Source organism: Salmo salar, chromosome ssa26 (genome assembly GCF_905237065.1).
Source record: "Salmo salar chromosome ssa26, Ssal_v3.1, whole genome shotgun sequence".
NCBI classification, from domain to species: domain Eukaryota; kingdom Metazoa; phylum Chordata; class Actinopteri; order Salmoniformes; family Salmonidae; genus Salmo; species Salmo salar.
In genome coordinates, this window is record NC_059467.1 from 19,138,078 (window position 1) to 19,159,513 (window position 21,436).

Below are 21,436 nucleotides of genomic sequence, written 5' to 3' on the forward strand. Positions count from 1 at the left end.
AAAACAATATCATTTACAATAGGGTGACCAGGATAGATGGAATGAATACATTATTATTAATAATTCATTATTATAAACCCGTTTTACATACAAAACTATATTGTATACATCCTGATTTACAAAAATAGAGGTTACGTCGTTCTGTCTAAAAATAGGATTTAAAAGACACTTTGTGGTAGATGTTCTGTAAACATAAATTCTGCAACATTTGAGCAAATATGATTGGAGAGGTAATCGAAGGGCCCGGGGCTGGTTTTCTACTAAGCTATATGGAATTGTTTCAAGATGGTCATACCAAGGATCATTTAGCTATTTGATTTAGAATTTTAGGACCCCTGTAGGTATACAATTTTTTTTATAAAACAAATATTTGATAAAACATTGAATTGGTCTTACTGCTATTAGCCGTTAGAAACACATTGAATAACAGATTCATACATGGAAAAACAGATTTACTTTTCGTATCAGGTTTAGAGTAGGTTAGGATAATTAAAGTAGCAGGTTAGGAGAATTAGGTTAAGGTTAGGAGAGGGGTTAGTGTTAGCTAAAATGCAAAAATAATCACCTTAGATGTCAATTTGACAAAATCTGTATCCCATCTAGACATGATCTTGTAGCTCTGCCACCTACCGCAGATGCGGAAGGCCATCATCGGCTTATGTGGTGGATTGAGACGCAGCCCACGTAAAACACATATCTCTACTTTAAACAGAAGGATTTTGATGGGAATGTTTTTTTATTATGCTAATTATGCTCATTGAATTTCCATGGGGGCACGAACATCGACTTTACATGGTTGGGTACAATACTTTGCCCTCTACAATGTTAAGGTACAATCCTGCCCTATGCTGGTTATGTCAGTTGGTGCTCTGTGTGGGAATGAAGTGTCCATGCAGATCCAAGTGAATGCTGGCGTCGATTGAGGCACGAGCAATTTCCTCAAAGGTTTTGGCATTGAGGACAAGCATGAAGGGGGATTTCTTTGGATTGAGTGAGACGACTGAGGTCAAAATGACTCCTGAAAACAGAAAATAAATAAATGTACCGTTTTTATAGTGACATAGAGCTGATGAAATGCTTTTGTAGTGCAGGAGTAGGCCTACTGCCTCTCACCATCATCCTCCTCCACAGCTCCTGGTGAAGCAACAAACACAGGCTCAGAGGGGTAGCAGTCCTTCTCTGTCCACTCAATGTACTTTCTGGTCACGATGTCCACCTTCCCAATCTGTGTAAGTATTAATAACACAAACAGCAGCATGTTGTCAGTGAGAAATGAGGAGGACCCACTTCTCTACGTTAAGGAGAATACATTGGTAAGAGACTACCTTATTTGGATGTGGAGTCCACTCCACTCTTGAGCCATAGAAATAACGGTACTTCTTGCCATTGAATTTGTAGTTCATCCCTGGCAACTCCAAACCTGTTTGTGTACAAATGGAGATAAATACAATTGTATTGTAAAATGAATTTACAAAATTATGTTCCATAAAAAACGAACAACTATTTGACTAACAACTGCTTGACTCCACTTTTACTAATGTAGCATTTGACCTCTTGATGCAGTGGTATATAATTCAGAGCGATCACTGTGACGTTCAGTTGATATCAAAGTCTCACCTTGAAATATTGTTTCAGGCAGGCAATACAGCGAGCCATCGCTCTGCATCACTGCTTTGGCTGTTGTGTCTTTGAGCCTCACAAGATTTGTTCCATTTGAAGTATCCTATAACGTACACGTATCCAATCTTTATTTGTTGTATAAACATGTAATGGTAACATTTAATTTGAAGCGGCTTCGTATGAAGCTTATTTCGCCTTGAAAACATGAATTCATAGCTAGTAATTAAGCAAAATATCACAGCCCCTGATCAGTTCTAGATGTGATATATTCACAATATATCACGACCTCTCATGCTTTAATGCCTATTATGCTCCGTGTCTCCCTCTTTAAGGTGCCCGGAATGTTTTAACTGTTCATAAGGAGCTGCTTCATGTAAAGTGTAACAGAGTTTAATACCAGCGTATTCATGTATTTACAGGATAGTTGGAGTCTTATCTATATATACCTTGTCAACAGTGAGAGGCAAGACGAATCTCTGGCAGATTGGTGGGGAGATGTTGACCTTGTTGCTCTCAATGAATTCCTGGGTTTCCTTTCTCAGGTTCGCAAAGTAGAACATTTCATACAGATTGCCGTCTTTGTAGGTGATCATGTCAAACACTACATGGCCGTCGTCCTCGTAGGCGTTGATGTGGTGGAAAACCACCAGGGCATCGGTGTAGAACTTGGTGGACACAGCCTTCCCAGTCTTCTTGTCGATCAGGTGGATCAGCGTCTAAAGAATGGCCAAGGGGATCACCAGAGAGAATGTAAGAAGTTTGATTGTTGCCAAAGTTAGTTGAAGATAAAAATGAACTTTCCATGAGGTTGTGATCAGACAAGTGTAGCTTACAATGTCCTCTTTGTCGTATTTGAGGCAGCTGGCCCAGGTGACCCTTCTAAATATAGCTGTGGCCAGTCTGAGGATGTCCAGTTTGAATGGCTGCTCGACAAAGATTATGTAATTCTCTGTCATGCCGAAGCTGTGGAAGTAGCTGGGGAAGAGGGTAGAGCGAATCGGTATATTGCAGACCTGCTTCACCTTCCGCAGGGCAGGCTTCTTATGCTCCTTATCTGGAGAGGGAAAGAACATTGTCCTGTGAACACTTAAATGTGTAATCATTCATGGAGGTTTTTCCCCTAACATGTATGTGGCCAGAAACCCCCCAAATTAAAATGTTCTGATACCTGATGCATTTACTGGAACCTTGAAGATGACATAGTTGGGCATGCCAAACCTCATGAGGGCAGTTCCCATGTTATAGGTGTTTCCCTCATCGTCGTAGTGAGGGTGTGCAGTCGCCATGTTCAGAGCAATGTGATTCCTGTAGTTCATCTGAGGTTGAGTTTACAGGACAGGCAAAGGGAGAATATATTAAAGCAAGTGATAAGAAATAACAATGGACAGCAGTGATCATTTCAACAGATTTTAATTTACCTTTCCAATTACGTCCAGGGTCATTGGGTCAATTTGATTCATGTAGTTGACTTCTGATGAGGCGTAGTAGTCCTCCCCATATCTAATGATGTTTATCAGGTTGTTATCTGTGAAGTCAGGGATGGCAGCGAGAAGGTAGGAGAAGGCTCTGAAAAAGAGACAAGATACATCATGTATTATGCGTTTTTGGTTATGTTTGTCGAGATATATTTTGTGTGGACTTCCATGTAAGCGAAATGTAAAATCAGAAACAAATAAACTATAAATCATGTTTAAAAATCGATTTACTTTGAAAATATGTTTTTGCAGGGATCGGGATAGATCATGGTCCCAAATTCTGACACAACAATCTTGTTTGCCTGAGTGTTTTTCTTGAAGGTGTCACTCCTCAGGAATTTACTCCTGTAGTACACCTCACCTGTAAAACACAAAGATTCGCAGCCCTATTCAGCCAGTTGGAAAGTATTTACCATTTGTGGAAATGTATAATGTCTTGTTCCTGTCTCACCATCTTTGAAGGTGAAACTATGAATTAAGGCCATGCCGTCAAACCAGTGGTTGTATTCAGTGGCTCCCACATTAAAAAGACCAGGCCCATTGCGCAGCAATGTCCCTTGTAGCCACTCAGGGACACATCCTGCAAGCACAGAAGATGCATATAATAAATGTTTTCATTTTTACCATATTCTCATGTGATAAACCAGACAATGTAGAAATGGAGCTGATCCCTGATAAAGTTTGACCTTCAGCCTATATATTTTTTTGAATGGCAAATTTGATAATTGTTGAAAGTTTACAATAGAGGTTCATTATATCTCATATACTGTATATAGGTGTGGAGGGGAGGACCATCCGCCTCATTGATTTTGAGAAAAATGTAAATTGTAAAACATTTAAAAAGTTATCCTTTCTAGATATAACTAGTAAATATAATCACGTCACCAAATAATTGATTAAACCACTATTTGCAATGAAGGTTTACAGTAAAAATAGGCCTTCAACTTGTAAGCATTTCAATTTAGGCTATCATTGTGGGTACTGATGTCTTGCTGAATTATTTTTTTAAAACTCTATTTGTGTTTTATAACTTTGCATTATAGGGCTACACTTAAAAAGAGACCCTAGCTCACAGGCCTCTAAATAGAGCCTTTACATTATTCTTTTTTACAAAATAGTTGAAGCAGCACGTGCAGTGGCTGATAGGGAAAACAGATCTGGCAATAAGAATAGGCTATAGATGGTCAAGACTATTTGGGACCCCTTGGCCATACCACAGCAGCCCCACACAGATATAAAAAATGAAGATCTGTAACCAAGTAAAGGGAGACAAAGTAAGAATTGAAAGTGTAAATGTTCATTCATATTCGTAACTTAGGGTTTTTACATTTACAGATCTAATTTAACGTTTACGTTTCATGCATGGCTTTTTTTACGATCCTAACAATTTCTGTATGATTTTCTTAAGATCCTAACAATACGTATTGTAATGAAACAGCAGGCAGGGAGCAGGTCTCGAACCCTCGACCTTCAAGCCCGAAGTCCGGCGCGCTATCGACTGTGCCGCAAAAGCATGTTCGTCCGACAGAGTCGATTTCCGCGCTTATAAACCCAGGGTCGTTACACTATATTCAACTTTTTGGCAACAATCTCGCTCCATGTTTTCCCAATCAATTCTGCAGCACACGAGAGTGGGAGAAGCTGTCTGTAACTGAAGTCACAGCAACTGCGAACACACAGGCAGAAAAGCACAAAGAGAGGGAGGTGCGGCGAGAGAGCGGTCGAAAACGCAACTTCGGGGACTGCAGCAAGACAAATTGATGCTGTGACGTCGTCGCGGCAACGGCAAAACGTCATCTAGCGACTTCTAGCGGAGCCAATAGCGGATCTCACTGAAAATGTTTTGGAAACACTGCACGAGAGATTAATCAGAATGTGCCAACGTAAAAGGTAAAGCTGCTCAGAAGGTCATATTTTTTATTATGCAAATCATTAGAAAATAACTTACTGAAATAGCAATAACACTGAGCCACCTTGAAAGATCGGTTAGCTAGTACATAAAGGGATACGCTTACAGCCTACCTGTTACTTCTGCTTTGACAGGTTCGGGTGATTCAGTCCCGTTCTTGCCGATGAGGGACTGAGACATGGCATCAGCTATTAAGGCTATCGGCTGTTATGTGGTACAGTTGTCCCTTATCAACTATAATAGGTTATATCAGACTAGACTGACGGGTCCGTCTATATCATTGAGGACAATGGTCTAGGGGTAAAATTCCAAATGTATTACATAACTGTATCACGTAGGCTACTAGACGCCGTCTATTGGCTGGTTTATGTATAACCAAACTAACAATGGTGGTTATCTAACATCACGAATAAACAGAGAAGTCAGACTCATTTAATGCATTTATTACAACTTTGAATTGACACTAGACTTCTCCTTTACTCCTTCAACATCTGTTAACAAATGTACTTCTTGAACTCGGGGCGGCACGTAGCCTAGTGGTTAGAGCGATGAACCAGTAACTGAAATGTAGCGAAATCGAATCCCCGAGGTGACAAGGTAAAAATCTGTCGTTCTGCCCCTAATCAAGGCAGTTAACCCACTGTTCCTAGGCCGTCCTTGTAAAATAAGAATTAGGTCAACTGACTTGCCTAGTTAAATAAAAGGTGATATAAAGAAATGGATAGATTAGAAATTAAATGTGCTTTTGTGCAGTCGTCATGATAATGGGCGGCTGCCCTATTGAGTTTAAGTGTAATGGGCGGGCAGGAAGTGTTATTACTGAAAACCAAAAGTCCTCGGTGTATACATCTCATCCCTCACCTGGTAAACAGCAGAGGGATGGGGCTGGAGAATGGTAAGCACTCATTCATAGACATGGATGCAAGGACTGCTCATCCATGAGATAACATTTTTAGTTAACCATGTTGTTTTGGAGCTATACAGTGTTTATTTACAGTTAAATTGTTTACAAACAATGGAGTAAACAAGTTTATATTTAGGGTTCTGATGGCATTAGACAAGTTGGTAAGGCATTACAAATGACAAATTACATTATTCAAGAATCAATGGCTATATACAGTGTCATTTTACAAGTAAAAACATGTACAGTGCATTTGGAAAGTATTCAGAACCATTTACTTTTTCCACCTTTTGTTACAGCCTTATTCTAAAATGTATTAAATTCCTCCCCCCATCAAACTACACACAATACCCCATAATGACAAAGCAAAAACAGGTTTAGAAATGTTTGCCAATTTATTTTAAATTCAACAGAAATAGCACGTCTCTCCAGAGACGTTAGATCAGGTTCAACTCAGGGCTCTCGCTGGGCCAATGAAAAACATCCCCACAGCATGATGCTCCCACCACCATGCCTCACCGTAGGGATGGTGCCAGGTATCCTCCAGACGTGACGCTTGGCATTCAGACCAAAGAGTTCCATCTTAGTTTCATCAGACCAGAGATGCTTGTTTCTCATGGTCTGAGAGTCTTTAGGTGCCTTTTGGCAAACTCCAAGCGGGCTGTTATGTGCCTCTTACTGAAGAGTGGCTTCCGTCTGGCCACTCTCCCAGATCTGTGCCTCGACACAATCCTGTCTCGGCACTCCACGGATGATTCCTTCGACCTCATTGCTTGGTTTTCGCTCTGACATGCACTGTCAACTGTGGGACCTTATATAGACAGGTATGTAGCTTTCCAAATCATGACCAATCAAGTGAATTTACCACAGGTGGACTCCAATCAAGTTGTAGAAACAGCTCAAGGATGATCAATGGAAACAACAGGATGCACCTGAGCTCAATTTCAAGCCTCATAGCAAAGGTATCTCTTTTTTATACATTTGCAAAAAACAAAACAATTTTCGCTTTGTCATTATGAGGTATTGTGTATAGATTGATGAGGAACGTTTTTTATTTAATCCATTTTAGAATAAGGCCGTAACATAACAAAATGTGGAAAAAGTGAAGGTGTCTGAGTACTTTCCGAATGCACTGTATGTGCCAATCCCAGATTGCCCCTTTAAGACCTTTTTACCTTTCATGATAAATTGGTCCCCTCTCAAACTTCCTCTCCGCCTCCCCAACAGAGATTTTGTCTCTGGCTGCCATGGCCTGGATAGTGGCCTGGGACGGTATTAAAAAACAATAATTAACCATTTTAACGTAATGAATGGATAAAGGGAAGTTAAAGGATTAGACAGGCATACAGATGTTAAAATCCATGAAAGTGTCAGTAGATGGTTAGACTTCATAGGAACCTCACCTCTGGCAACAAGACATCCAAGATGAAAATAGGGAAACACGAGCGGTATGACCCATGTACTATCAACCAGTCTGGCAGGCTGCTACATACACTGAAGTCTGAGGCACTACTGATCAGTCTGCCAGGCTCCTATCTACAGTGACCAGCCTGGGAAGCCCAAACACTATCTATTCTAGGCAGATAGCATATAAATTCTATGAACTAGTAAGCATATGTTCACCAAAAAGATTCACGTCGTGGGATTTGTAGCTGAACTGTATTTGCATGTTACACAGCTAAGAACCATACTAGCTAACTATAGATTGATATATTTATTTTACCCTTATTTACTACATGTCTGCACAAAAGTCATTCAAAAAAAAGAATTAGCATGTCAATTATTTGCAATCAGTGTATCAATAAATCAAACAATTAATTTTCTTGCACTGGTAATTGTGTCCTGAGCCGAGGAGTAGGCGTGAGGAGTAGGAGTAGGCGTGTCAGTAGGAGTGGCCAAGTTTAACTGAGGCCAATTTAGCCAGAGGCTCTTTTAGCGAGAGGCCAGACTCCCAGTCTCCAGCAGGATGCTACTACGGTGGCTACATTATGATATTAGTCTATGAGCTACACCCCCAAATTTGCTCCGTCAGGCTCACATGAGGTGACGATGTCTATGAGTGATTTTTTTGAAGGTCTACGTCCCTAGAGTTGGAAAATGTGTGATAGCAGTGCAGCAATCGGAGCTTTCTCCATTAATAACACTCATCCCTCAATCCCATACAATTTTCCCGTAGGGGTTTTACCCTATGACAGAATGCTATTGCTCACGTATAAGCTTTAATTATATATAATTGGAAAGATTGACAGCTATCCATTAGACACATTTTTGGAATTTTCAGGTCAACAGAAGTTTTGACCTATAGGGTATTTAACAGAATGACCTGTATACATTGCTTTAAGGAAACCCTGACACATTTTAAACTTTGTTTGACAAGTGGTTCTGAAAGGTCATGAAATTACCTTTCAAATTATATATAATATAACTTTGAAAGCACTAGCTACAACTATTGTTTAATAATCATCCATATTATGCCAGTGCAACTATTGTTTAATAATCACCCATATTATGCCATCGTGTGTGAAATTTGGTGCCTCTATCACCAAAGATACAATTCAAAAAACATAGTTGCCCCACTACATGGAATTCTATGGCTAAGCTTCCAACATTATAATGAATGTTGGAAGCTTAGCCATAGAATTCCATGTAGTGGAACTATGTTTTTGAATTGTATCTTTGGTGAGAGAGGCACCAAACTTTACATACACAGCTAGAACAGGGTTTTAACCAGATTTGTAGATACAGGACCATCACAGGATTCAGGTGTGCGGGTGTGCGTAATGAGACAAGACAGTCCGGGGTTGATGGTAATGAATCCAGTTCAGTGACACCTAGAAAGCCGGTGACGTAGACCTCCGGAGCTGGTGAATGGAATGAGTGGCAGTACCGGTGGGATTCGTGACAGCTTCCAACATTCTTTTAATTTTTTTACCCCTTTTTGTCCCTAATTTCATGGTACCGAGAAGCCAGCTGCACCAATGTGTCGGAGGAAACACCGTACACCTGGCAACCATGTCAGCGTGCACTGCGCTCGGCCCGCCACAGGAGTCGCTAGTGCGCAATGGGACAAGGACATCTCTGCCGGCCAAATCCTCCCCTAACCCAGACGACACTGGGCCAATTGTGCGCCGCCCCATGGGTTTCCCGGTTGCAGCCGGCGACAGAGCCTGGACTTGAATCCAGAATCTCTAGTGGCATAGCTAGCACTGCAATGCAGTGCCTTAGATAACACTGCGCCACTCGGGATGCCAGCTTCCAACATTCTAATGTCAATGGCACAATATGGTCGAAGCTCTGTTGACCTGAACATACCGAAAATGTGTCTGATGGATAACTGTAAATCAGAGCTTTCCAATGATATATGATTAAAGGTTATACGTCACCAATAACTTGTTGTATACTGGCATGGTTTGTCATAGGGTAAAATCCCTATGGGAAAATTAATGGGGATGGAGGGATGAAAGAAAGAGTGATAACCGGAGAAAGCTCCAATTGCTGCAATGCTATCACACATTTTCCAAATCTAGGGACATAGACCTTTAAAGAAATCACTATGAGACATCGTCACCCCAAGTGAGCCCGACCGATCCCCCGCCCTGACTCATGGACTAGTATGCACACTCCACACAAGTGCACGCACGCACACACATGCCTTTTCAACTATGCTTGCATAAGATAAGTTTGTTTCACAACAATTTCTCATGTTATCTAAATGCCAATTCTGTGCAAAATGATCACGTAATTCTTTCAAACACAGATCATGTCTGTTATCTTTAAACACGATAAGGCCACACACATTCAGACGTCTGGGAATAACACATTTGATATGTTCTGTTATTATCTCAGTGCAATTATTGTAGCCTATTAAGATTCATGTTGACATGATGTAAGGCAACTTGAGTTTAATCCCACAAACTCCTTGGAGTTTATAAAATGTATCCAAATGGAAAATGCATTAATCCACCATGGCCTGGATTCTCTTTAGTCAATTGGAAAATGTAGAGCAGGCCTATACTTTGGACCTAAGTTTATTTACCTTTATCTGTGCACATAATTAGCTATATGTGGTTATGGTTTTATAGAGGTCAATTCTACTGTCACTGATTACCACATAGTACAGCTGGTCTAGAGCAGGGTTTCCAAAACTCGGTCCTGGGGCCCCTCATGGGTGCACGTTTTGTTTTTTGCTCTACCACTACACAGCTGAATCAAAGAACCAACTCATCATCAAGCTTTGATTATTTGAGTCAGCTGAGTATTGCTAGGGCAAAAACCAAAACGTGCACCCAGGGGGGCCCCAGGACCGAGTTTGGGAAACGCTGGTCTAGAGTCCCATATACGCCAACATTCTTTCATTAGATTACATTTTCATACACATGGGACCTAAAACTGAATAAACTCCAAATGACAAGATACAGTGGCTTGCGAAAATATTCACTCCCTTGACATTTTTCCTATTTTGTTGCCTTACAACCTGGAATTAAATCGATTTTTGGGGGGAGGGTTGTATCATTTGATTTACACAACATGCCTACCACTTTGAAGATGCAAAATATGTTTTATTGTGAAACAAACAAGAAATAAAACAAAAAACAGAACCTGAGCTTGCATAACTATTCACCCCCCATAAGTCAATACTTTGTAGAGCCACCTTTTGCAGCAATTTCAACTGCAAGTCTCTTGGGGTATGTCTCTATAAGCTTGGCACATCTCGCCACTGGGATTTTTTCCCATTCTTCAAGGCAAAACTACTCCAGCTCCATCATGTTGGATGGGTTCTGCTGGTGTACAGCAATCTTTAAGTCATACCACAGATTCTCAATTGGATTGAGGTCTGGGCTTTGACTAGGCCATTCCTATTTATAGTTGCTTTAAGGTGAACCTCCGTCCCAGTCTCAAATCTCTGGAAGATTGAAACAGATTTCCCTCAAGAATTTCCCTGTATTTAGCACCATCCATCATTCCTTCAATTCTGACCAGTTACCCAGTCCCTGCCAATGAAAAACATCTCTGCAGCATGATGTTGTCACCACGCTTCACTGTGAGGATGGTGTTCTTAGGGTGATGAGAGGTGTTGGGTTTGCACCAAACAAATCGTTTACCTTGATGGCCAAAAAGTGAAATTCTATCTGACCAGAGTGCCTTCTTCCATATGTTTGGAGAGTCTCCCACATGCCTTTTGGCGAATACCAAATGTGCTTGCTTAATTTTTCTTTAAGCAACAGCTTTTTTCTGTCCGCTCTTCCGTAAAGCCCAGCTCTGTGGAGTGTACGGCTTAAAGTGGTCCTATGGACAGATACTCCAATCTCCACTGTGGAGCTTTGCAGCTCCTTCAGGGTTATCTTTGGTCTCTTTGTTGCCTCTCTGATTAATGCCCTCCTTACCTGGTCCGTGAGTTTTGGTGGGCGGCCCTCTTTTGGCAGGTTTGTTGTAGTGCCATATTCTTTCAATTTTTTAATAATGGATTTAATGGTGCTTCGTGGGATGTTCAAAGTCTTGGATATTTTTTTATAACCCAACCCTGATCTGTACTTCTCCACAACTTTGTCCCTGACCTGTTTGGAGAGCTCCTTGGTCTTCATGATGCCACTTGGTGGTGCCCCTTGCTTAGTAGTGTTGCAGACTCTGGGGCCTTTCAGAACAGGTGTATATATACTGAGATCATGTGACAGATCATGTGACACTTAGATTGCACACAGGTGGACTTTATTTAACTAATTATGTGACTTCTGAAGGTAATTGGTTGCACCAGATCTTATTTAGGGGATTCAAAGAAAAGGGGGTGAATACATATGCAATCACCACTTTTCCGTTTTATTTTTTAGAATTTTTTAGAACAAGTTATTTATTTCATTTCACTTCACCAATTTGGACTATTTTGTGTATGTCCATTACATGCAATCCAAATAAAAAATCTATTTAAATTACAAAATAGGAATAACACCAAGTGGGATGAATACTTTTAAAAAGCACAGTACTGACTCACACACAGCTCCTAAAAGGAGACATGTTCTTATTAGTCATAACAGACAGAAGGCTTGTCGAATTCACCACACGAACACATGCATTTTCCTTTACAACTGAGGATGTCTAAAGTCCAGAAGAGTTGGGCATGACCGTCGGAAGACAAGGCCACTGTCTGGGTCAGTGGTTGATTGAAAAGTAATCTTACAGTTCACAACAGTGCCAATGTTGATCATGAAATTCTTGGCCCTATAAAGTTTAATATGTGGTATAAATATAAAGAGTCTCTGTATTTTGGACTGATAACTCTGATGGTCTTTATCTGGGTCATTGATTTGTTGCTGCCAAACCTGTATAAAGTTGATCTACACCTGCAAGCTGCAGTGTGTTACATCAATGGCAGCCTTCAGAGGCACCCATTATTACTGTTGACACAGGGTCCTTCCCTGAAGACCTTATTGTAGACCATTCACTATCTGCCTGTGGTCTGTTGGTTTGTGCACAAGGATTATGTCCATTTGAACATCACAAAGAAAGTGCAGTCAGACATAACAGGTCATTCTGTAATGTCAGTCCCCTTTAAAGACACCATGTCAGCAGGCTGCCTGTAACAGTGAAGATGGACAGCACTAATCTCTCTGTGATGCTCTTGATGGCTCTCCTCTTAAGCCTGTTTTGTGCTGAGGTTGAGATAGCACCTCTATCCTGCCCAGAGTACCAAGAGGGCTTTAACGGCTCTGTTATGAGTTTGTGGGTGTAGCGCATTCTATCCTCAGTGCACAGGTTTGGTGTGTGCGGGGTGGTGGCACCTGGCCTTCATTCTAAATATCGATACACAGCAGTTCCTACAGAAGCACCTGCAGCCGGAGCAGGACTGGTGGCTGGGTTTAGCACCTGCCTCCCCGAACCTAACACTGTTGCTGAAGGTAAGAGAGCAGCCCATTCAACTAAAGTGGGCATTATTTGATGACACTAATGCATTAGATCCTTTGATCATGCAAAGGATCTCCAAAGGGTGGGAGTAGAGTGCATTGTATTCAGTTGAGCAGAAATTGTACAGAAAACCGTTACATTTCCACTGCTGTCTTCCAACCTAAGACTAAGATGCTGGGCTTGTTGACTCCCACGTCAGCTGGCCTCTTGCTGGGAGATGTATAATGTATTAATCTCGAACCATTGCTAGGAGACCATGCCACATTTAGATATCTCCTTTTAGCAGCTAATGAGGAACACTTGTCATTCAATAGTGTCTTCAATAGGGTATGCTGTCCAGTCCTTTGATTTTGTTCTCATCCCTCATGAGAACACAAGCTATCATAGTATTTATCAAATTAACTAGATAGTACACAGTAAGCATGTCAGGTTAAACATCTAATATTGTGGGAAAATAATACTTTATTTCCTGTACTTTGAAGAGCAGGTGTTCCTAATGTTTGGTAACCTCAGTGTATATATAGAATGTAATATTTTCATTGGTGTTTGTGCTGTAAATCCTCAGGTCATCTCTCCTGGCTTGATGGCTCTGATGTCAGCTACTCTAACTGGGTGAACGACCCTGATCCAGGGGCTGGCTGTGGTCACATACTGAGGAGCTCAGGGTTTCAATGGGAGGCAACAAGCAACTGTAGCCAGGAGCTGCACTTCATCTGCCAATTTGGTTTGTATTTGATGTGTGTGTGTGTGTGTGTGTGTGTGTGTGTGTGTGTGTGTGCGTGTGTGTGTGTGTGTGTGTGTGCGTGTGTGTGTGTGTGTGTGTGTGTGTGTGTGTGTGTGTGTGTGTGTGTGTGTGTGTGTGTGTTTGTGAGGCAGAGAGCGAGGAGTGCAGCTGGATAGAACTTTTAATATTGTAAAACAGACACCGCTGTAGCGAAGGAGGGAAATGCACTAAAACAAAATTCCACTTGAGGAAAGAGCTATTGTATAATCAACATAAAATATGTCTTTATCACACAGGAAACCACAGTACCTGAATAAAAGCAAAGCACACTAAGTATAGCCTTTCAATGTAAATGATGTGCTTTGGTTGTAAAAACAATACAAAGAAATAGAAATACAAGGTAGTAAATATTGACCTTCGCATTTAAAGTATTACACTGTTTGTGCTCCTGAGCTTGTGTTCATGCATGAATGGCAGACATTTAGAGTAGGCATTGTAATAATGATCCTCTATCTAAACCATGTGAACTGATACCCCTCCCATAAATGTAATGGCTTTTGTACAACTCAATTCTAAAAAGGAAGACGATCATGATAATCACATATAATTGACATTATTAGTAGCACTTTCTGTAGTGACAAAAACAGTCCTACAGTATATGCCCTTTATTATCTACACATTTTATACCGCTCTGTTACAGTATGTACTATGTAAAGTGATTTTCCTCTCCCTCAGTATATAGGAAGCAGTGGTTGCTGTATGGCTTTCAGACAGTACCTGTACTACGTGCTTCTCTGCTTGATTGTAATCTCTCTACCTCTTATCAGTTGGATTACACAACAACTAATCTTTATCAGCCTTATCAGTTGGATTACACAACAACTAATCTTTATCCGCCTTATCAGTTGGATTACACAACAACTAGTCTTTAGTCGACCACAATGTGAAAGAATGGCACAGCATCATCAGCCAATGAACTGTAGTTGTCCCTCAGACACATTCAAATAATACAGCAACACACATGAAAATACATTACATTCAAATACAGAATGCAATGTGATGCATTTCAAATTAAACTAAACAAAAATACCCAAGTAGGCCATTAACTTTGTTCTAGTTTGGTGAATTTCAGTTCTTGAATTTGAACACATTGGCAAGCTTGAGCGGAGACTAGCACCTAGCACACACAGTCATATTCATCACCCAGCTGTGTCTCTGGTCCACAGTCCAGAAAAACGTTATCCTTCAGGAGCCCATCGGGGAGTTTGGTGTCATCATGTGCTATAGCATGAACCAATCAATAGATGGTGCAAACTGCAAGACCCTGTACGGAAGCCCCCTTCAAATCCAAGTTGAAGTAGAAGCTGGTAAGTAAAACCAACATGAGCAGAAATAAAAGCATCTGGTCTTACATTTCCGAGAGTACAAATCTTGGTAGAATGAGACAACTTTTCTATCTATAGGTACGAATTTGACCTACAAAATCCACCGTGGTGAGATGTTGGTGGTCAATTCATTAGCAGTCAGAGGAATCGTCCCCCACAACATCACAGTGGGACCAGAGGTGGAGCAACAGCTGGGCTCTGGCTGCCACCAGCTAACCCTGCATGCCTCTAACGGGGTCTCGGTCTTGGGCGTGTCCACTGAGCTGCAGGTGTGTCTGCTGGAGCCTGTGGAGGGCCTGCTGGGATCAGTGATGGCTGAGGAGGGGGAGTGTCCAGACTCAGACCTCTACGTTAGAGTGTCCCTGGACCGGGGAGCCCCGGTGCAGCTTCTCTTCCAGGTGTCTGGAGCCAACGGCAGCATCTCTGAGACCAGAGACATTTGAAAACAGAAGCACACAGGTTTACAATATCTCAACCACTATCCAAGGTACCTAACCTATCTACTCAAACTGTCATCCAACAAACCTTACTCAGAGATTAAAACACTGACTGATGAAGATACTTTTTTTTTAGATTCTTTATAATATTATTGTTTATATTATTCATATCAACTGTGTTGTTACAGGATATTTGCAAGTGAAAGTCAGGGCCTGGATTGTCTTCTCACACATGGATGTGGGGGAAACACAGCAGTTGTTTGTCACAACAGTTGTTTGTCACAAGAGTTCGCCGAGCTTATAACTTGAGAATTACTGCCAGTCCAGAAACTGCCCGTCAAGACACTGAAAGCGTCAAACTTGAGGTAACTGGCTTAGGAGGACTATCTAACGAAAAGCAGAGCAAATTTGAATGGGAATGCAGTAAGTACCAGCTAAGGCCTTTAAGCCACAGGGCTGTTGAAGAGAACCCTCTCACCTCACCCTATTACAGTATAAAATGAAAACAATGACTGTAAACTTTGTTTTATAACTTCCATTTTCTGTAACAATCTCTATTGTTTTTTTCTCTGTTTACTCAGTGTCGTGTCTGTCATCTTTTTACAGAATGGCCTTATTGTGGTGTTTTCTAACCATTTCCCCTTTCCAATTCCAATAGAAGAAGACTGTAAGGGTAAGGGAAAATGCAACGATAAAACAACGGACAAGACTCGTTTGATTGAAAAAGACTGTCTTCCAAACCCATTTGAGTTCTTTAAATACACTTTTTCTGTGAAGAGACAGATTGGCAATGGGAAATGGGTTGACTGGATTTAAACATTGCGATGCATCACGGTTACTTAAAATAGTGAAGTGAATATATATGTCATGCTATTTATTTCATGACATGATAACTCCTACCAGTATCATTTATAAAACAGGCAATGACAATATTATACAAATTGCTATTTAAATATCACTATAATTCTAGTATCATCATCATAATCATCCTCAGAGAAGTACAAATAACTTCCCAAATAAAGGAAACACCAACATAAAGTGTCTTAATATGGTGTTGAGCCACCAGAACTGTTTCAATGCACCTTGCATAGATTCTACAAGTGCCTGGATCTCTATTGGAGGGAGGTGACACCAATCTTCCTCTAGAAATTCCATCATTTTGTGTTTTGTTGATGCTGGTGGAAAACGCTGTCTCAGGCGCCACTCCAGAATCTCCAATAAGTGTTCAATTGGGTTGAGATCTGGTGACTGAGACAAACACACACACCTTAAGCCCCGTATGCTCCTTTGAGACCCCTCTTTCAAAGTCACTGACATCTCTTCATCCAGCCATGGTAGCCAAAATAATGGGCAACTGGGCATTTTTACACATGACCCTAAGTATGAAGGGATAATAATAATTGCATAATTAACTCAGGAACAACACCTGTGTGGAAGGACCTGCTTTCAATATACTTTGTATCCCTCATTTAATCAAGTGTTTCCTTTATTTTGGCAGTTACATGTGTTGGACATCATAATGCTTTTGGACTGGTCTAAGTGGCCATACAGAATGTTGCTAAATATCTGGGATGAATTGGGTTAGAAATTATTTAGCTAAAACTATTGACAGATTTGTAATCCTTAAGTGTACAACAGGGTAATGACATGAGCATGTTAATTGACTGATTTAATTAGAATTCAGAAGTAAATTGGTCACATTTAACATGAGTTGCTCTCATGCCTATGGAGCATGCTGTAATTACACTAATAATAATATGGCAATTAAATGCCAAATAATTACATAATAATGTATGATTTGCTTTGTTATTAACAAAGGCAAACTGTTTCTGGTACAACTGTTACTATTTCCATTTGTATGATAAGAATAACTGCTGAATTCCATTGCTATGTATTTACGAAGCAATAATCAAGTTACTATGTTACAAAATGTGAATTCAATGTTTTTAAGATTATCTATTTTATGCAACAACAAAAAAGTACTTATATTCTTTCAGTTGCCAGGATAATTGTAATACAGTGGATGTAAAAAAATATGTACAATTATAATTGGACTGTAACTCCAGTTGCCCAAAGGTAATTTGGCATATTGAAGACCCAAAACCTTCAACAGTAAGTCTGAGATTCCTTTATTGTTGCATGCTGAATGCAATCGTATTTTTTATTGGGATCAAATCAAATTTTATTCGTCGCATACACTTGTTGAGCAGATGTTATTGCGGGTGTAGCGAAATGCTTATTTTCATGTGTGAATGAGTTTCGTTAGAGTGCATGAATCAATTTATTGACTAACCCATGTTGTCTAATTTGGAGTTGACATATTCTAGATAAATAAAACAAATTGATGCATAAACACATTATTTTTGGACTGCAGGTGATTGACTATACAATAGCCAGAGTTCAGTGTACATGAGGACAACATTTTGAATTCTGTGGTCTTCTAGGGTGCCCTGCAAAACTGTTACAACAACGCAGTAAAAAAGCTACTTAAGGAGAGAAAAGATCAAGATGGTCAGAAAGAGTACAAAGTGAGCAAAAACTATCTGAAATAAGCTTCAGATAGGTTTCAGAATCTCCATGTGATAGTTTATGGTGAGTATCTATTCCTTGTATTCATTGCCAAAAACACTTACTGCAAGTACAGGCTAAATGTTTGTGTAACAGTGTAGATTCCGTCCCTCTCTTCGCCCCAAACCTGGGCTCGAACCAGGGACCCTTGCACACATCAACAACTGACACCCCACGAAGCATCGTTACCCATCGCGCCACGAAAGCCGCGGCGCTTGCAACGCAAGGGGAACAACCACTTCAGGTCTCAGAGCTAGTGACGTCACCGATTGAAACGCTATTAGCGCGCACCAGGCGCTAACTAACTAGCCATTTCACATCGGTTACATTTGGTTAACACAGTCGATAACAGGATGTCCTTCAGATATGTTGAAATTTAGTGTATCGACAGAAAAAATATGTCAACAAATTGTCATATTTAGACATTTTCCGACTGATCAATTAGACATCCCTTTTTCTGTTTGAGATATTTATACAGGGGCGAAAATCTGATATCCACTTTGGAGGGGACAATTACATGAAATTTTCTCAAGAGCAATTCCTGAGGGGGACACCAAAAGTAGTGCTGTAACACATAGCCTACATTGTAATATGGTAAATGTATATTGAGGAACCAAAGAAATAAGGTGTTTGCCGTACTCCTAACTACCGGTACCCCAAACTACACAACTAATCACAACAGCAATACCATTGCCTTTTACAAATCTTAGTTCAGTCACCAGTTTAAGTTGAGAGTGGGGGTATCCATGGCATTTTCCAATTATGTTCCTATTTTACAAGTCCAAAAAATGGAGAACCTTTCATAATGTTGCCAAACAAAGACTCAACAAACTTACCTGAGACTCCCTGTCTCTGCCAGTCTGTCCCTGCATATCAGTCCCCAACTCTGCTGTCTGTGTGCCATCTGTTGCCTGCTCTGCCTAATGACATCATTGTGAAACATTTCCATTAGAATTTCATTTCTTTCTTATGAACATTTTATCAACTGTCACGTCCTGACCAGCAGATGGAGCTATTGTATTAGTTTTGGGGTCAGGACGTGGCAGTTTTTGTATGTGAATGATTGTGTTGTTGATTTGGACTTCCAATTGAAGGCAGGTGTGTTGAGTTGCCTTTGATTGGAAGTCCTATATAGGTGTGTGTGTTTTTCTTTGGGGTTGTGGGTGGTTGTTTTTGCACTGCGTTTAATAGCCTGCAGAACTGTTGCTGTTGTCACCTTTATTGTTTTGTCAAGTGGATGCTTTACTCCTTTTTTAAAAATTAAATATGAGTATTCACATACCTGCTGCGCCTTGGTCTTCTCTCCATGACAACTTCTGTTACAGAACCACCCACCACCAAAGGACCAAGCAGCAGAAGAGGAGGAAGCCACAGGAGAAAAAAAGGGAGGAATGGACATGGGAGGACGTCCTGGACGGCAAGGGAGCCTACACCTGGGAAGAGATCCTGGCCGGAAGGGATCGCCTCCCATGGGAACAGGTGGAGGCACTCAGGAGAGTGGAGGCAGCTGGACAGAGGAACCAACGGGAACGTTATTCTGGAACACGGTTGGGTAGGAAACCCGAGAGGCACCCCCAATAAAAAAAAAATTGGGGGGCACACGGGTAGCTTGGCCAGGCCAGGGAAGAGCCGTAAGCCAGCTACCCGTGACTACAGGGAGGTGCGTATGAGGTGGAGGGCGCCATGTTACGCTGAGGTACGCACCATCTCGCCTATACGGACGCACAGCCCAGTCCGCCCGGTACCAGCGCCCCGCAGGTGCCAGGGCAAGGTGAGCATCGAGCCGGAGGGATGAAGCCAACCCTGCACTCAAGACCGCCAGTGCGCCCTTTCGGTCCGGTGTTTCCCGCTAGACGCACTAGCATGGAGGTGTGTGTCTCCAGGCTGGCACCTCCAGTACCAGCCCCACGCATCAGGAGTCTAGTGCGTCAGCCCAGCCTCGCCAGTCAAGAGTCACCAGAGCTGCCCGCCAGTCGTAAGTCACCAGAGCTGCCCGCCAGTCGTAAGTCACCAGAGCTGCCCGCCAGTCGTAAGTCGCCAGAGCTGCCCGCCAGTCAACAGTCACCAGAGCTGCCCGCCAGTCAACAGTCACCAGAGCTGCCGCCAGTCGTAAGTCACCAGAGCTGCCCGCCAGTCGTAAGTCACCAGAGCTGCCCGCCAGTCGTAAGTCACCAGAGCTGCCCACCAGTCAACAGTCACCAGAGCTGCCCGCCAGTCGTAAGTCGCCAGAGCCGCCCGCCAGTCGTAAGTCACCAGAGCCGCCCGCCAGTCGTAAGTCGCCAGAGCCGCCCGCCAGTCGTAAGTCACCAGAGCCGCCCGCCAGTCGTAAGTCGCCAGAGCCGCCCGCCAGTCGTAAGTCGCCAGAGCCGCCCGCCAGTCGTAAGTCGCCAGAGCCGCCCGCCAGTCGTAAGTCGCCAGAGCCGCCCGCTAGTCAGGAGCCGCCAGAGCCGCCCGCTAGTCAGGAGCCGCCAGAGGGGCCCGGCTGCCCGGAGCTGCCAGAGTGGCCCGGCTGCCCGGAGCTGCCAGAGTGGCCCGGCTGCCCGGAGCTGCCAGAGTGGCCCGGCTGCCCGGAGCTGCAAGAGTGGCCCGGCTGCCCGGAGCTGCCAGAGTGGCCAGAGCTGCCCGCCAGTCGTAAGTCGCCAGAGCCGCCCGCCAGTCGTAAGTCGCCAGAGCCGCCCGCCAGTCGTAAGTCGCCAGAGCCGCCCGCCAGTCGTAAGTCGCCAGAGCCGCCCGCTAGTCAGGAGCCGCCAGAGGGGCCCGGCTGCCCGGAGCCGCCAGAGTGGCCCGGCTGCCCGGAGCTGCCAGAGTGGCCCGACTGCCCGGAGCTGCCAGAGTGGCCCGACTGCCCGGAGCTGCCAGAGTGGCCCGACTGCCCGGAGCTGCCAGAGTGGCCAGACTGCCCGGAGCTGCCAGAGTGGCCAGACTGCCCGGAGCTGCCAGAGTGGCCAGACTGCCCGGAGCTGCCAGACTGCCCGGAGCTGCCAGAGTGGCCAGACTGCCCGGAGCTGCCAGAGTGGCCAGACTGCCCGGAACTGCCAGAGTGGCCAGACTGCCCACCGGCCCAGCCCGAGTGGCCAGACTGCCCTCCGGCCCAGCCCGAGTGGCCCTCCTGCCCTCCGGCCCAGCCCGAGTGGCCCCCCTGCCCTCCGGCCCAGCCCGAGTGGCCCCCCTGCCCTCCGGCCCAGCCCGAGTGGCCCTCCGGTCCTCCGGCCCAGCCCGAGTGGCCCTCCGGTCCTCCAGCCCAGCCCGAGTGGCCCGCCTGTCCTCCGGCCCAGCCCGAGTGGTCCGTCTGCCAGGGTCAGCCCGAGTGGCCCGTCTGCCCGGTGCAGCTATTGGCGCCACCAAAGTGGGCGACGCCGAGGTCCACGTCCTGCACCTGAGCCACCTCCAGGATAGGTGGGTTGGGGAGGGAGGGTGTAGCACAGTGCCGTCGGTGACGGCAGCCACCCTCCCTTCCCTCCCTTATTGTCTAGGGGTTAGTGTTTATGTTTTTTTTTGTGTTTTCTGTTGGTAGGTGCAT

General features: G+C 43.3%; 2 protein-coding genes and 1 long non-coding RNA gene across 3 annotated transcripts; 2 read left to right on the forward strand and 1 right to left on the reverse strand.

Moving 5' to 3' along the window:
- Positions 1-779: 779 nt before the first annotated feature.
- Positions 780-5,219, reverse strand: bco1l (beta-carotene oxygenase 1, like). The gene is made up of 11 exons (NM_001279074.1): positions 5,118-5,219; positions 3,547-3,675; positions 3,327-3,456; positions 3,039-3,186; positions 2,789-2,936; positions 2,454-2,674; positions 2,067-2,336; positions 1,618-1,723; positions 1,326-1,420; positions 1,114-1,225; positions 780-1,018 (listed from the first exon to the last, which is right to left on the reverse strand). The coding sequence occupies exons 1-11, from the start codon at positions 5,182-5,184 to the stop codon at positions 858-860; spliced, it is 1,587 nt and encodes a 528-aa protein (NP_001266003.1). The 5' UTR covers positions 5,185-5,219; the 3' UTR covers positions 780-857.
- On the forward strand, positions 5,137-9,294 carry LOC123730732 (uncharacterized). Its single transcript, XR_006762131.1, has 2 exons — positions 5,137-5,218; positions 8,872-9,294. It is a non-coding gene; the product is annotated as an uncharacterized lncRNA (long non-coding RNA).
- Positions 9,295-12,643: 3,349 nt separating this feature from the next.
- Positions 12,644-17,708, forward strand: LOC106587188 (polycystic kidney disease protein 1-like 2). Its single transcript, XM_014175284.2, has 5 exons — positions 12,644-12,795; positions 13,368-13,526; positions 14,753-14,893; positions 14,990-15,398; positions 15,537-17,708. The coding sequence occupies exons 3-4, from the start codon at positions 14,803-14,805 to the stop codon at positions 15,352-15,354; spliced, it is 456 nt and encodes a 151-aa protein (XP_014030759.1). The 5' UTR covers positions 12,644-12,795; positions 13,368-13,526; positions 14,753-14,802; the 3' UTR covers positions 15,355-15,398; positions 15,537-17,708.
- The last annotated feature ends 3,728 nt before the right edge of the window (positions 17,709-21,436 follow it).